The sequence below is a fragment of the Strix aluco genome, chromosome 3, assembly GCF_031877795.1.
Source record: "Strix aluco isolate bStrAlu1 chromosome 3, bStrAlu1.hap1, whole genome shotgun sequence".
Taxonomy (NCBI): Eukaryota; Metazoa; Chordata; class Aves; order Strigiformes; family Strigidae; genus Strix; species Strix aluco.
The window spans coordinates 99432885-99447488 of record NC_133933.1 but is presented as its reverse complement, the minus strand read 5'-3'; the positions used below and the strand labels follow the sequence as shown (position 1 = coordinate 99447488).

General features: G+C 38.7%; 1 protein-coding gene across 6 annotated transcripts in view; it reads left to right on the top strand.

Moving 5' to 3' along the window:
- The window catches only part of SMAP1 (small ArfGAP 1), a 101960-nt gene that overhangs the window by 66855 nt on the left and 20501 nt on the right, over positions 1-14604 (top strand). For all 6 annotated transcript variants that reach the window (XR_012622646.1, XM_074819807.1, XM_074819806.1 and 3 more), the window contains one exon: positions 5950-6034. Coding sequence is in view for 5 of the 6 variants with exons in the window: in XM_074819807.1 (XP_074675908.1) it covers positions 5950-6034 (85 nt within the window). In the remaining variant the exon portion in view is untranslated. The remainder of the gene's footprint in view (positions 1-5949; positions 6035-14604) is intronic.

Sequence of the window (14604 nt, the reverse complement as noted above, 5' to 3'; positions counted from 1 at the left end):
CTTGAGAGAATCACAAAATGGTTGAAGTTGGAAAGGACCTCTGGAGGTCATCTGGTCCAACTCCTTGCTCAAGCAGAGGTCACCTAGAGCAAGTTGCCCAGGCCTATATCCAGACAGTTTTTGAATAGCTCCAAAGAGGGAGACTCCACAACCTTCCTGGGCAACATGTGCCAGTGCTTAGTCACCCTCAGTGACAGTGTTTACTAATGTTCAGATGGGACCTCCTGTGTTTCAGTTTGTGTCCATTGCATCTGGTCCTGTCACTGGGCACCACTGAAGAGAGCCTGGCTCCAGCTTCTGCACAGCCTCTCTTCACATATCTATAAACAGTGATGCAACTGCCCTGAGCATTCTCTTCTCTAGGCTGAACAGTACCAGATCTCTCACCCCATATGAGAGATGCTCGTCCCATCATTATCTTTGTGGCCCATCGCTGGACTTGGTCCAGTATGTTCATGTCTCTCTTCTGCAGAACCCAGAGCTGGACACAGCACTCCAGGTGTGGCTTCACCAGTGCTGAGTAGAGGGGAAGGGGTCACCTCCCTTGACCTGCTGGCAATAAATAATCATCCTGATGCAGCCCAGGGGATACCATTAGCCTTCTTGGCCGCAAGGGCAAATTACTGGTTCATGGTCAACTTGGTGTCCACCAGGACCTCCAGATGCTTTTTTGCAAAGCTGCTTGCCAGCTGGTGGTTCCCCAGCATGTACTGGTACCTGGGGTTGCTCCTACCCAGGAACAGGATGTTGTACTTCCCCTTGCTGGACTGCACGAGGTTCCTCTCAGCCCATTTCTCCAACCTGCTGAGGTCCCTCTGGATGGCAGCACAACCATCTGACATATCATCAACTCCTCCCAGTTTTGTATCACCTGCAAACTTGCTGAGGGTACACTCTGCTCCCTTGTCCAGCTCATTAATGATGTTGAACTGGACTGGACCCAGTATTGACCCCTGGCATATACCACTAGTGAATGGCCTCTGATTAGACTAATCACCACCCTCTCGATACGGCCATTCCACCTCACTGTCTGTTCATCTAGCCCATACTTCATCAGCTTCTCTATGAGAATCTTATGGGAGAAAGTGTCAAAAGCCTTATTGAAGTCAAGGTAGACAATATGCACTGCTCTCTGCTTGTCTACCAAGCCAGTCATAACATTGTAGAAAGTTATCAGGTTGGTCAAGCATGACTTCTTTTGATGAAGCCATGCTGATTCCTCCCAATCACCTTCTTGTCCTTCATGTGCCTGGAAATGGTTTCCAGGATTAGTTGTTCCATCACCTCCCTAGGTATCAAGGTGAGGTTGAGCAGCTGGTAGTTCCCTGGATCTTCCTTCTTGCCCTTGAAGATAAGAGTGACAAAAGAATGTACTTAAGTAAAAGGTTAAAGGGCAGCATTGGAAAAAAAAACAGTGGAGGATTACTGTAGCCCAGTTACGTGTCATCTAAGTGATTGCAAAAATTTATGATGCCCATACTGGATCTGAATGACGAGTATGTTCCCTGCTCCTTTACTGAAGAGATGTGCTTTATAGGTGAAAATACTTGTAAGAGGTTGCAAGTGTAATTCTTTATTTGCCTCCTTAAGTTGGCAGAAGTACCTAATAACTGCTGAACAAGGGATAACTTAAATGGGTTACTGTGGCTCTTTTCAAAACAGCGGCTCAGGTTTTCTTAAGGCAGAAAATTCCAAGTGCTAGATAATCAGCTGATCATGTGGAGGATGCAGAAGAATCGACTCCTTAGAAGCTTGTTCTGACCTCAGTTTCTTTCAGTGATATTTGCAAATAAACTGTTTTCAATAATCTCAGAATAATTTAAGGCAGATGACATTGCTTGCTTTCAATAGGTACTCCAACATGAGAACAACCTTGAAGAACTGTGTAGTGGCCATTAGTGACAACTGTGAAAAATGGAAATGTAAGACCTGCATATCAAAGATGTTTTGATGCTCTGCTGTTTGTGAGGACAGTGTCTCAGAAGAATGTACTAGTACCATAAAGATGATTTTGAATGAGAAGCTCTTAATATACACCCCAAAGTAAATATATCTGGGAATTGCTATCACCACATACTTCACTTAATAAGACCATGTATGTTGCTAAGCCAACCTTGGATGTTATAAAAAAAAATAGTAGGCCTGGTAACCTTGAAGGCTCCACTTGAAAATAAATACACAAAGTTGTGTACCTGTTCCCTTCTACTTGGCTTTCCCATGACAGATTTTTAATGCTATTTTTAGTTTATTTAACGCCACTTAGTCTTCTATTTTTATGCAGCCCTTTTCCAAAGGACTTGACAAAGAATAGTTTATCTAGTACTGGTGTCAATACTTAAAAATAATTGCTGTGGGAGCCAAGCAGACTAGTAATAGAAACTGAGATGAATCTTAGTGCAGCAGGATTCCCAAGCATTTGTCATGCTATATTGCACCTCTACAAAATGCAGTAATTTTTAGATAAAGCACAACACTAAATTAAACATTAAGTTTAAGAAATGTCACTGCCTTATTATGCAGTTTTTTGCCTGTTGCACAGTTCTGTGCTCACTGTGTGCAATATTTAGCTTTAACATCTCAAAAGACCACTTTCTACCTAAAGTTTATTCATGTATGAGTCCTGTTGGAGCAAAACTACTAAAAAGAAATTAAACATCACAGTTCTCTTTATGATTTGGAATAAAATTTTCAAGTGGCTCCAGTGTGACTTCCCTTTTTATTCTTTTCTGAAAGTTTCAACACCTTGTTTAGGCCAGAATTATATAGGCTGGAAGGGACCTCTGGAGGTCTTCTGCTCCAGACCCAGAAATATGTCATGAATGCTTTAGTAAGGCGTTGCTTTTCATTATATCTTCTTCATGTGGACTACAGTACAGTCAGGTAGCCCAAGATCCATGGGGTCAAAGAGAAAACAAGACTGTCTTAAGAAGCAACATGGTAGAGGGTGATTATTTACTCTTGTGTTAACAGTAATTGCGTGCATGGAGGTTTCTTCTTCTAACTCATCCCATTAGTGCCAGCCTTACTTAATTTATTCCTAAGTGTAGGTAACTTTAAAGAAGTCCCTGTCCATCTCTGAATCATGGCAGACCTTCAGCACCAAACACAAGTACCTTCTGAATTTGCACAAAAGCCCTCACATGTGGCATGAAACATCCTAACCAAAAATAACGACATATCGAATTTTAAAACTGTTTGAAATCTCAGACAGGACGATAGGAAATTCCAGCGACTGGTGTTTGTTACGGTGAGAGAATGGAGGGAACAACATAGTATTGCAGTTAAAATTAAGGGGAAGGGGTTTTTGTTCCAGCTAGCTTCTGAATATTGCTTTGTGACCACTGTTGTACAGACGAAGTATTAGTGAATTGTTAGGTGACTAATAGCTTTTTGTCATTTTTCAGACTGAAGCTTAGTGTGTTGGTGAAAACTGTGTAGCTGAATAGTGCTTTAAGGAGAAAATCTCCATCAAGGAAATGAATGCAATATTAATGTTTAAAAATATTTGCTCTACTAAAAAGCTTGAAAATAATTTTTCAGTCTTTTTTAAAGTAACTAACTATGGAGTAACCTTAAAGCCTATTAGTTTATGTACTGGCAAGGGAGCAAAGTGGGAAAGAAGTTGCTGATCAAGAAATATAGTAATCATATCGGAAAAGGATATCTTAAGGGATCTTACTTTTATAGAAATTCATATTTTTATACCTTGTATCTTCAGTGCCTTTCTTATTGAGAGAATGGTGAAACAGAAATATGCATTTAATTATTGAAAATGTTCATTTGACAAAGCAGAGAATGTAAGTAGATTATCCCTACCATATTTTTAAATTTTTAGTTTAGGTAATGAGATTAATTTTCTACAGTAATAAGTACTAAATAAAAGAGACTGCTATTTGAACTCTATCTATTTCATTCTTACTAATGTATGCAAAAGTGTTTTGGTTTCTGTGAAAAGTCTGCATTCTAAACCAACCCTGTCAAGCTTTAATTTATTTCAAACTTGTGCTTTTAGGTAGTTATCATAAATCTTATCTAGAGTAATGAAAATTTGCACATTTAATATAATTCTGACAGTTTTGCTTTTCAGTTTAAAGAAGTTGTTCTATATTCAGAATTCTTAAGCTGTTTAAGCAAAAAAAAAGTCAGTTTCATGAAATCAAGCAACGTGTCAGAAATGCTTCTTTTTACAGCTTCTGTGACCTGTGGTGTTCCTTACAGAGTTGAAGAAGAACTAAGCATGCAAATTTTTATGATGGATTCTGTTCTGAAATACTCACACTTAATTCTGATTGATGTTCATAATAGTAATAATTTATGTTTCATGACATATTTGCTGAGGTATGGTCAGTTGTAGAAAACTTTATTTTGAATGGTCACTTTTAAAAAATTCTTGATACGCAAAAATTTACTTCCAAAAACCATACTTTTTTCTCATACCAAATATAAGGGCTTTTTCTCTGCAATATTGAGTAGCATTTAGAATCAGTGTGCTGTTCGTCAGATCACATACTCAGAGATGAAAGTTGTAATACAATAGAGAATCAGGGAATCCGTGGAATATTTTTCCAGCAGGTGGTTTCCCAAACAATTTCGATCTTAAGCAAGGTATGTAAAGTCAACATAAGGATTTTTTGCAAAAGGAGGCAAGTATTTCTCTGAGAGATTAGCAAGGATCAGTTTGAGTGTGAAGGTACCTGTTCCCTGTAGCTGCAGAAATGTTCATTGCAGCTCTTTCCTGGAGCTTTTCAGTGGGGGCATGCTCAGGTAAGAGAAGTGTCAGTAGTATCATAGGCTTCTGTTCACTTGGGCCATCTTTGAATACTCTTGAGTTTCCTCACTGCTCTTTACAAACACCAAGCTTGTTACTCTTTATCCCCAGTTTGCAGGAGAGTAAGGGAAAGGATTACCTTAATAAGGAGAACTTTATACCTATGTGTTGGACTATAAAGTTCTCCTAATACTAAATACTAAAGATTTAATGACTTCAGCAACCTCAGGAGCCTCAGTGATTCTGTCAAAGCCACGTTATGGGGTTGATAAAGTGGGGAGTGAAGCAGGTTCTGTTGGTGTCAGCCCAGTGCCCAGCCTGACAGTGCTCTACTGCCATTATTCAGTAGTCAATTCTAGTTAAAGGCTGTAGCCATTGATCAACCAATCCACTTCATGTTTTTATGATAAGTACGGAGTAAATGCATATTAAATGCATGCAAGAGAATGCATTTGTCATGTCACTACTATAAACCCCTTTGTACTCATTTTAAAAATTAAGGTTTTGATGGATTTGGGTGATCAGCCTGATACTGGTATGAAAAGAACTATAAACAGACTTATGAAGTAATTTTCATCATCAAATTACATGTCAATACCATCTTACATTTTGAAGTCTCCAGGCAAGAACAGACTATGAGTTCCTTTTTCCAAAGGAGAAGAATGCTATTATTTGCCTTCAGGTTTACAGAGCGAAAGATCACGAACACAGATTGTGTCCATCAGTGCTTAGCATCTGTAAGTCTGCATGTTCTGCAGATGCTCTTTTCAGGAAGGCTAAATAATGTCATTAGTCTGCTTGTAATTTTTAAATGTCAGCTTTTAAAAACTTGAAGATTTTTCTGTTTAATGCTGCAGAGCTGTATAGTTTGGATGCTGAAATTAATCAATAAATTGAATTACAGACAGCTTTTTGCTTTTAACCTGTCCTGGAACTTAGTTTTATTTAAAAATTGATTACATACTAGTGAAGGTATAAGGATAATTTTTTACAGTCATGTGCCACGTCCCCTATGACCATAACTGCAACTTATTTCATTACAAATCAAATTCATTATAATAAACAAATACAGAAAGGGGTTTTTACTTTTCATACTGGAGCAGCATCTTTAATGAGAAATTTTTAAGCACTGTATGTCTTTCAGAAAGATTACTTGTGTTTGTTTTTTTTTTCCTTTAAAGCCTCAGAAAAAAGAGGATCAGCAATCAGAAGCTAAAGCAAGTCCAAAAAAGTCATCAGAACCCACTATTGACCTTTTAGGACTTGGTAAGCAATGCATAATTACCTGGTTTTAAATCAAACACAGATACATTGTTTTATATTTTAATAGATCTACTTTTATTTTCTCTGTGCTTACTGATAGATGAATTTGAAAACCGTGAGATTGAATCTATGAATTTGAAACTATAAAGGATGCCGTAGGGATCTGGGTATATCAATACTTCTGTTTTGCTAAGGAAAGTAATGAGCTCCTGTGGGAAGGGGAAGTTATCAAAGTAATCTTCAAAGGGCTTGTGGATTGTGGTATTTCAATGTTTATGGTACAAGTGTACTTTTTAATGAAAATGCTGAGGTCATCTGAATTGTGTATCTGTAAAATACCTTATACTGTAAAATTCCTATATTAGTTAACACAAAACTGCCTGACCTCAGCTGACTAGTATCTTGTAAAACTTAATACATTGGGCATTTCACTGTTGTGTACTGATTGTGACCACCACTCATTGTTATCTAATATAACTTTTTGTTTTCTGACTGACAGGCAACTATGTATTTGTCTTGTAGATAAACTGGTTTGGACCCGAGTCATTTAATTTGCACTATCTGGCTATACTGTTGTGTTTTTATGCTTCTTCTGTGCTTGTTGAAGGCCATATTCATAAAATCTGTCTTTTATTTATCTAATGTTACTGTAAGTGTGTTTTTTCCATTCAATAGAATCTTAAAATGGAACTGAAAGAATGAAATGCTACAGTAGCTATTTTTATTTCCTTTTGTTGTTCAGTATTAGGAAAATTTTGGAAGAGTTGAGAGTGGATATTAAGAGTATTCAATTTGTATCTTGTTATTCTTAAATTTCTATATAAATTTTACAGGACATTGGAAGAGGCTGATAAGTCTTTTAAATGTAATTATTCTAAAAACTTGACTTTGTAGGAAAATGTTAATTTTTGGTTTTACAGTATGAATAATGTTGCAACAAAACAATAAATGTCTTCTCTGTTTTAGAAATCACTGTCATTCAAAGTGCATGTTATTTTCCCTCTGAATGTAGAGTAGCTCTAAAATCCTATTTTTGTACCAGTTATGTATGTGTTGTGGTCCGTATCTCATTCCAAATAATCTGCTACCATAGGCAAGCAAATCTTAATTAACACAGTAGAAGTTAGATTATGGATGTAGAAGGAACCTATTAAAAAAAAAGGTAATTTAGACTTGATGGAAAACTGATTCTTCTTTATTTTCCTTTAGTAGACCAACAATCTAATTAAGAACTAAAATTTAGTCAATATGTGGTTTTGAGATTGCTAGGCTTCTGTATCCTTTTAGTCATGATTTAAAAACAATCTTGGTAACACTTTTATGATATGATAATGAAATGGGATTACATAGGCTAACTTGAGATGTAATATGCAATAGAAAGAGTATTATAGTTGGTGTTCAACAGCTGTGCTTCTTCAGTGAGATATACAAAGGGCAAAGTTTATAATTTGTATGTTAAAACCCCATAATTTTAGAGGAGGGAGTGTTTAAAGATCTTTTAATAACAAATTGAAAAGCAGCATAATAAACTAGTAGCACTTGGAATCCACTGAGCTGCAAATGAGACATGTTAATGAGAGCAGACCTGCATATTTCATTTGGAGAGTTGTCTTTTAATTAATGCCTACACTAGCCTATTTCAGATAGTACTAGAAGAAAGATCACTTTAACCCAATATATCATAGAAGCATAGAATAGCCCAGGTTGGAAGGGACCTCGAAAGACCATCTGGTTCATCCTATGGGAAGGGGAGCCTAGATGAGATTATCTAGCATTCTGCCTGATTGCATCATGAAAACCTCCAGTGATGGGGCCTCTACCACATCTGTGGGGAGGTTGTTCCAGTAATAGGTCTCACTGTAAAATCTTTCTTCCTATGTCAAGATGAGACCTCTTCTGGTACAACTTGTACCCATTGCCCCTTGTCTTCTCTGTGTGACTCCTTGTGAAGGGAGAAACTGTCCTCTTTGTAGCTCCCCTTTAAGTACTGGCATACTGGCATGAGATCCCCCCAGAGCCATGTCTTCTCCAGGGAGAAAAGACCTAACTCCGTCAGTCGTTCCTCACCGGGCAGAGTCGCCAGCCCTTTGACCATCTTTGTGGCCTTCCTTTGGACCTTCTCCAGTCTGTCCTCATCTTTCTTGAATTGTGGGGACCAGAACTGGGCACAGACTCCAGGTGCAGCCTGAAAAGCGCCAAGTAGAGTGGGATGATCTTGACTTTATCTCAGCTAGTAATGCCCTTGTGGATGCAGCCCAGAATCCCATTTGCCTTTGTTGCTGCAGCGGCGTGCTGCTGATTAAAATGTTTGATATGTCATATCAAGCAATATTAAGATGGATATGATTGCATAGCTCATTCTTACCGAATGGACATGTTTCTAATGAGGATTCATTCTGTTAGGACTTCATTGCTGCAAATGAAGAACAGTAGTAGCTTTTACTAGGACAGATCAGAATTGCTTGTGATAGCAGATTAAGTAATTTTAATGGATCACAATTCATGCTAGAATAATTTTGGCTTTCAAAAAAGTCCAGCTTCTTGCAAAGTATTTTCCTGAGTAAGGCACAGTGCTGGCTTTGGGTATGGTATTAACCTTTGAATCATTGTTCTCTTTGTCTGAGCTGAGTTTGTAATACTGACCTCATCAGAAGATAAACATCCTGTGAGATAGGACTTACCTGGTGAAAATTGTAGCTAGACAAGACAATTTTCTTAAAAGAAATTATTTTTTGGTTTTCTTTACAAATTGCAAAACTTTCAAGATAATATGCCTAAACAAAATGTATCTTTAAATCTTGTAATAGTAGAAGAGGCACGATATCCTCAGTGACTATCATATTTGTGTTTGTTCTGAGCCTTTTTAGGTACATTCATGTGGTTCCCTTGAGTCGCTGTTTAGGGGGTTTATTACTGAGATGGTGGTTGGATATTCACTTTTCTACGATCCAGCAACATTCATGGCTTTTGGCCTTTTGATTGAGTAGATTTTAGTTCAGTACTCCACACACAGAAAGGTGGGGAAATAGACATGTGCAAGCTAAATATTCACAGAATCACAGAATCATCTAGGTTGGAAAGGACCTTGAAGATCATCCAGTCCAACCATTGACCTAACACTGACTGTTTTCAACTACACCATATCCCTCAGCGCTATGTCGACCCTACTCTTGAACACCTCCAGGGATGGGGACTCCACCACCTCCCTGGGCAGCCCATTCCAAGGCCTAACAACCAGTTCTGTAAAGAAATGCTTCCTTATTATGTTCTCCACAAGCAATAGTGTTAGTGTTCTTGCTGTGCAATCCCAAATTCCTTCCCTCTCTTCCCAAGCTGTGATAAATGACAGCCTATTTCTGTAGGCTAAAACTGAAGCTGCTTTTTTAGTGATCTCTACAATTATTTGGATCTGCTCCCTGCTGAAAGAGTGCCCTATTGAAAATTTGGGGACTTAACATTGTTGCTAAAATCAATAATATGGGATTTTGTAACATTAATTTTTAATAGAATTATAGGAAACATTTTTCAGTTTGAATGTCACATTGTGTAAACCATGGCTCTTCAGCACTTACATCATTGGCAGTTCTGTATTTTCATCTCTCTGGTGTTAACCTTGAGCTCTGTGCTCCTTTTTAGGGTTTTTGTCTTACAAGGTAGATAGATGTTTCCACTTACGCCAGATTGATGTAAATACAGTTATTTGAAATACTTGTAAAGAATTCTATGATAGCTATGTACAACAGTGGGAATGTCTTCTTGGAATATTACACAGGCAATTTTGGATCATTCTGTTTGTCAAGTATGTCACTTAGAAATTATTTCAACATACAGAAAAATTGAAAAATTAATATTTTAAAAGTATATTACCTTACAGAATTATCAGAAAGCAGGGAAGTTAATTTTACATATTTTGCATCATTTACTGTGTTTAGATGTGCCCTTCATAAAATAGACAATTGCACATTCTGGAATAACCGTTGTAGTAAGTTACAATGAATGACCAGAAGAAAAGAGATTTATTATGTTGCTGTTATTAACTGAACGTGATGTGTGGGGCATTCATCCAGCATGGTTGAGGGGTAAAGTAAGATGTGCTAAAAGCTGCTTATCTGCTGTCTGAGGGAAATGTTCTCTGAAGAAATCCTGTGAAGTTTTGAGAGCTTAATCAGAGTATGAAATGTAGCTGAATGTTGCATATCTGAGAGATGTACTTTTGTTGGTACTGTCTGGTAAGTACCAAAGCAGCGTGGTTGGTCATAAGTTGGAAAACTACATTTAAGAAATAACAAAGATTCATTTATAAGTACATAAATATCATGTATGCATATATAGATCATAGACTCATAGAATAGTTTGGGTTGGAAGGCACTTTAAAGGTCATCTAGTTCCAACCCCCCTGCAGTGTGCAGGGATATCTTCACTAGACCAGGTTGCTCAAAGCCCCGTCCAACCTGGCCTTGAACACTTCCGGGGAGGGGGCATCTACCACCTCTCTCAGCAACCTGTTCCAGTGTCTCACCACCCTCACTGTGGAAAATTTCTTCCTTATGTCTAGTCTGAATCTACACTGTTTTAGTTCAAAATGATTATCCCTTGTCCTATCACTACAGGCCCCCCTAAAAAGTTTGTCCACATCTTTCTTGTAAGCCCCTTTTAGGTACTGGAAGGCCTCTGTAAGGTCTCCCTGGAGCCTTCTCTTCTCCAGGCTGAACAACCCCAACTCTCTCAGCCTGTTCTTATAGGGGAGGTGCTCCAGCCCTCATCACCTTCATGGCCTCCTCTGGACTCACTCCAACAGATACCTGCATTTCTTGTAATGAGGACTCCAGAGCTGGACACAGTACTGCAGGTGGGGTCTCACGAAAGCAGAGTAGAGGGGGAAAATCCCCTCCCTCAACCTGCTGGCCACACTTCTCTTGATGCAGCCCAGCATACAGTTGACTTTCTGGGCTGCGAGTGCATATTGCTGGGTTATGGCCCATTTTTCATCCACCAGTACCCCCAAGTCTTTCTCTGCAGGGCTGCTCTCAATCCCTTCATCCCCCAGCCTGTGTTGATAGCAGGGATTGCCCCTACCCATGTGCAGGACCTTGCACTTGGCCTTGTTGAACCTCATAAGGGTCACATGGGCCCACTTCTTGAGCTTGTAAACATGTTACCATTTACAGTATTGCTGCTATGTTAAGATTATGCTTAGGTAAGCAAGGTATCTACCCAAAATGAAAGCATTTACAATCACTTGAGGCAAACAGCATTGTTAACTTCCTGGCTTTCCACATTTTATTTTAAGAAGCATTATATAGAAGTGGCCTCCCTATGAATGCATTTTCACTTCTGCAAAGGTTTTAGCAGTAATTAAAATTTTACTAATACAGTAAATAATTCCACAGTAATTTCAGACAGACCTTTTGTATCTTTGCCTCAGATTTTGTTTAAAGTATTGAACTGTTTCTCTCAGTTCTGCCTTTCTAGTAATTTCATGTAATAAATAATCATATGCAGATTCTCCCTCTATCGCAAGTCTTGGTATGGCTGTCATAAAGGATTGTATATATAAAAACACATGGCAGCTTAGTAACAAAGTTCTTGTAAATAGTTTGCCCCATAGAAAATGAGTTTCAGAAACATAATACAAAATTTTAGAGCAGATCTTCTTTCTTGCTGTTTGCTTTTCTTGCTGTCCCTTTGAAGCTCTTCTGCTGGTCATTCTCACTGTTGGTACAGATAAATATACCAAGGATTAATGGTGTATATGAAAGCTTTCATAACAAAAGGCAGCACTGAATTGAAAATTGTCATGTCAGGCATTAATAAAATATATACGGAAGAGCACTGTAAGGTAAACCTCATTGGAACCCTTCACTTACTAAATATATCCTGATAAATAGCTTTTGTTTCTGCTATCAAATTTAAACAAGACTTCCTAATCTGAAATGAGAAGCAGCACCTGCTCTTGCACAGTATGGCAGGCAGCAGTCGGATATTTTCTGTCATATTGTCATAAATTGTAAGAAGGAAAGTTTTGGGACCACAGCTAGGAGTCACAATGAAGAACAGCATTTATTGACTTTCCACGTTACCTTCTCTGACTGAGCGTGGAAGCTCTGCCTTGCCTGTGCTCTCGTTGCAATGGCTTCTGCCACATTTAATACTTCATTCCTCGCTACGGGTGCATTCTCCAGAAAAGTGATGGAAGTACTGTTGATTAAAAGTTAGTTCTTTCCAAGAAACTCTGTGATGTTTGAAGCTATAAATTTCTCAGAATATTCAGACAGGCCTATGTAACTGAATCTGATTTTCACCTGTTCCCTGGAAAGACTACAGCCCTGTTTCCTTCTGTCAAATACATGCCACCTCTTCAAATCAGTTTTTAATGGTAGGCATCACAAGTTGGATGAAAAGTAATATACTTAGAATAGTTTAGAACTCAGAACTCTGCTGAAGTATCTTTCTTACACTACAGAAATATTTTAAAATGAGGAGGGAAAGGAGGAAGTGCTTCCTAATCCATGACCTGGTACACTGAAGTTGAGATGACCCATAATCTCCATATAAGAAGTGTGAACTATTATGTTAAAATACAAGTCTGTGTATGCCTGCATGCATATATATATATTTAAATTAAGATACTGATATTGCTACAAGTAATAAACTGGAGTGAAAACCCTGTTAGATTTCTTCTATATTCTGAAATTTAGTTCTTTATGGAATATTTTAGCTTCATGGTGGGGGAAGTGTATTCAGAGTCTTTTTTTAATAGACATAAATATTCCAACTATTACATTTTTGAGACATCAGTAAGACAGGATCATCTGTTAATACTATTCATACAGGCTCAAAACCATGCTGTAAACAGTGATTCAAAATGTCTGGTTTCTGCACTGATACAGACAGGGAAATACTTATTTTTAGTGTAAAATTCAGTAAGAGATGAAAGGTATGTACATTACCAAATAACACTCTTACAGAAGCGATCTAGCAAAGACCTGGGTTTTCATATTATTAATTTTACAAGCAGCACATTAAATACTTGAAAAATACTATGTTCTTGCAAATGTGTTCTCTCGTGAATGCTCTAAATATGTGAAATGCTTGTTTTAGTAAATTGTTACATTTAAATTTTCAGTCTTATGTGTTAAACTTTTTTACATTCAGGGAAACTGAACCACTTTGGAATATGACAAGAGAGATATTTTTTTAATACATGTGCCTCACTGAGAAAATGAGAACTTTAAATTATTAATTCCAGACAATTCTTTTGCATGAAAATTATGCACAGTTCATTCCTAAATTTATCTGAAACAGTGAACCTTTGGGGAGATGTTTTTGGAACTGCCTGTCTGCAGAATGACCTCAAAAGAAGCTTGTTACTTAACTGGCCAGTATATTTTTTTACACACATCTTAAAGCACTGGGGTGGATGGAATGGTGGAGAGGATTTTACATATGGCCATTTTGTTGTCCACTGACTTCCATTCACAGAATCACAGAATCGTCTAGGTTGGAAAAGACCTTGAAGATCATCTAGTCCAACCCTTAACCTAACACTGACAGTTCCCAACTACACCATATCCCTAAGTGCTATGTTGGCTCTACTCTTAAACACCTCCAGGGATGGGGACTCCACCACCTCCCTGGGCAGCCCATTCCAACGCCTAGCAACCTGTTCTGTAAAGAAATACTTCCTAATAAACAGTCTAAACCTTCCCTGGTGCAACTTGAGGCCATTCCCTCTTGTCCTATCGCTTGTTACTTTGTTAAGAGGCTCATCCCCAGCTCTCTGCAACCTCCTTTCAGGTAGCTGTAGAGGGCGATGAGGTCTCCCCTCAGCCTCCTCTTCTCCAGACTAAACAACCCCAGTTCCCTCAGCCGCTCCTCGTACGACATGTGCTCCAGACCCTTCACCAGCTTCGTTGCCCTTCTCTGGACACGCTCGAGTAATTCAATGTCCTTTTTGTAGTGAGGGGCCCAAAACTGAACACAGTAATCGAGGTGCGGCCTCACCAGTGCCGAGTACAGGGGTAAGATCACTTCCCTGTCCCTGCTGGCCATGCTATTTCTGATTACAAGCCAGGATGCCATTGGCCTTCATGGCCACCTGGGCACACTGCTGGCTCATGTTCAGCCAGCTGTCAATCAACACCCCCAGGTCCCTCTCTGACTGGCAGCTCTCCAGCCACTCCTCCCCAAGCCTGTAGCGCTGCTGGGGGTTGTTGTGGCCAAAGTGCAGCACCCGGCATTTGGCCTTATTGAAACTCGTACAGTTGGCCTTAGCCCATCGCTCCAGCCTGTCCAGGTCTCTCTGTAGAGCAATTTCTGTTCATCAGAACAGAAATAAGGGAAGGAGGAGACCTTTGCGCTAAGATGTAAGTAGCTTTGTCATAATGATAGATGAGTTTGTAACTTCGCTTTTCAGAATTGTTGGAACGGCAATCCTCCCAGCAAAGTCAAATTGAGACATAGTAATAAAATTGGCTGAGGTGGCTACTTTACTCCAATGGTCATTGTTCAAGGCATTCACAGTTTACTCAGCATAGAAGATCTAATATTGCCAAGCCATTCCCATGGCCATT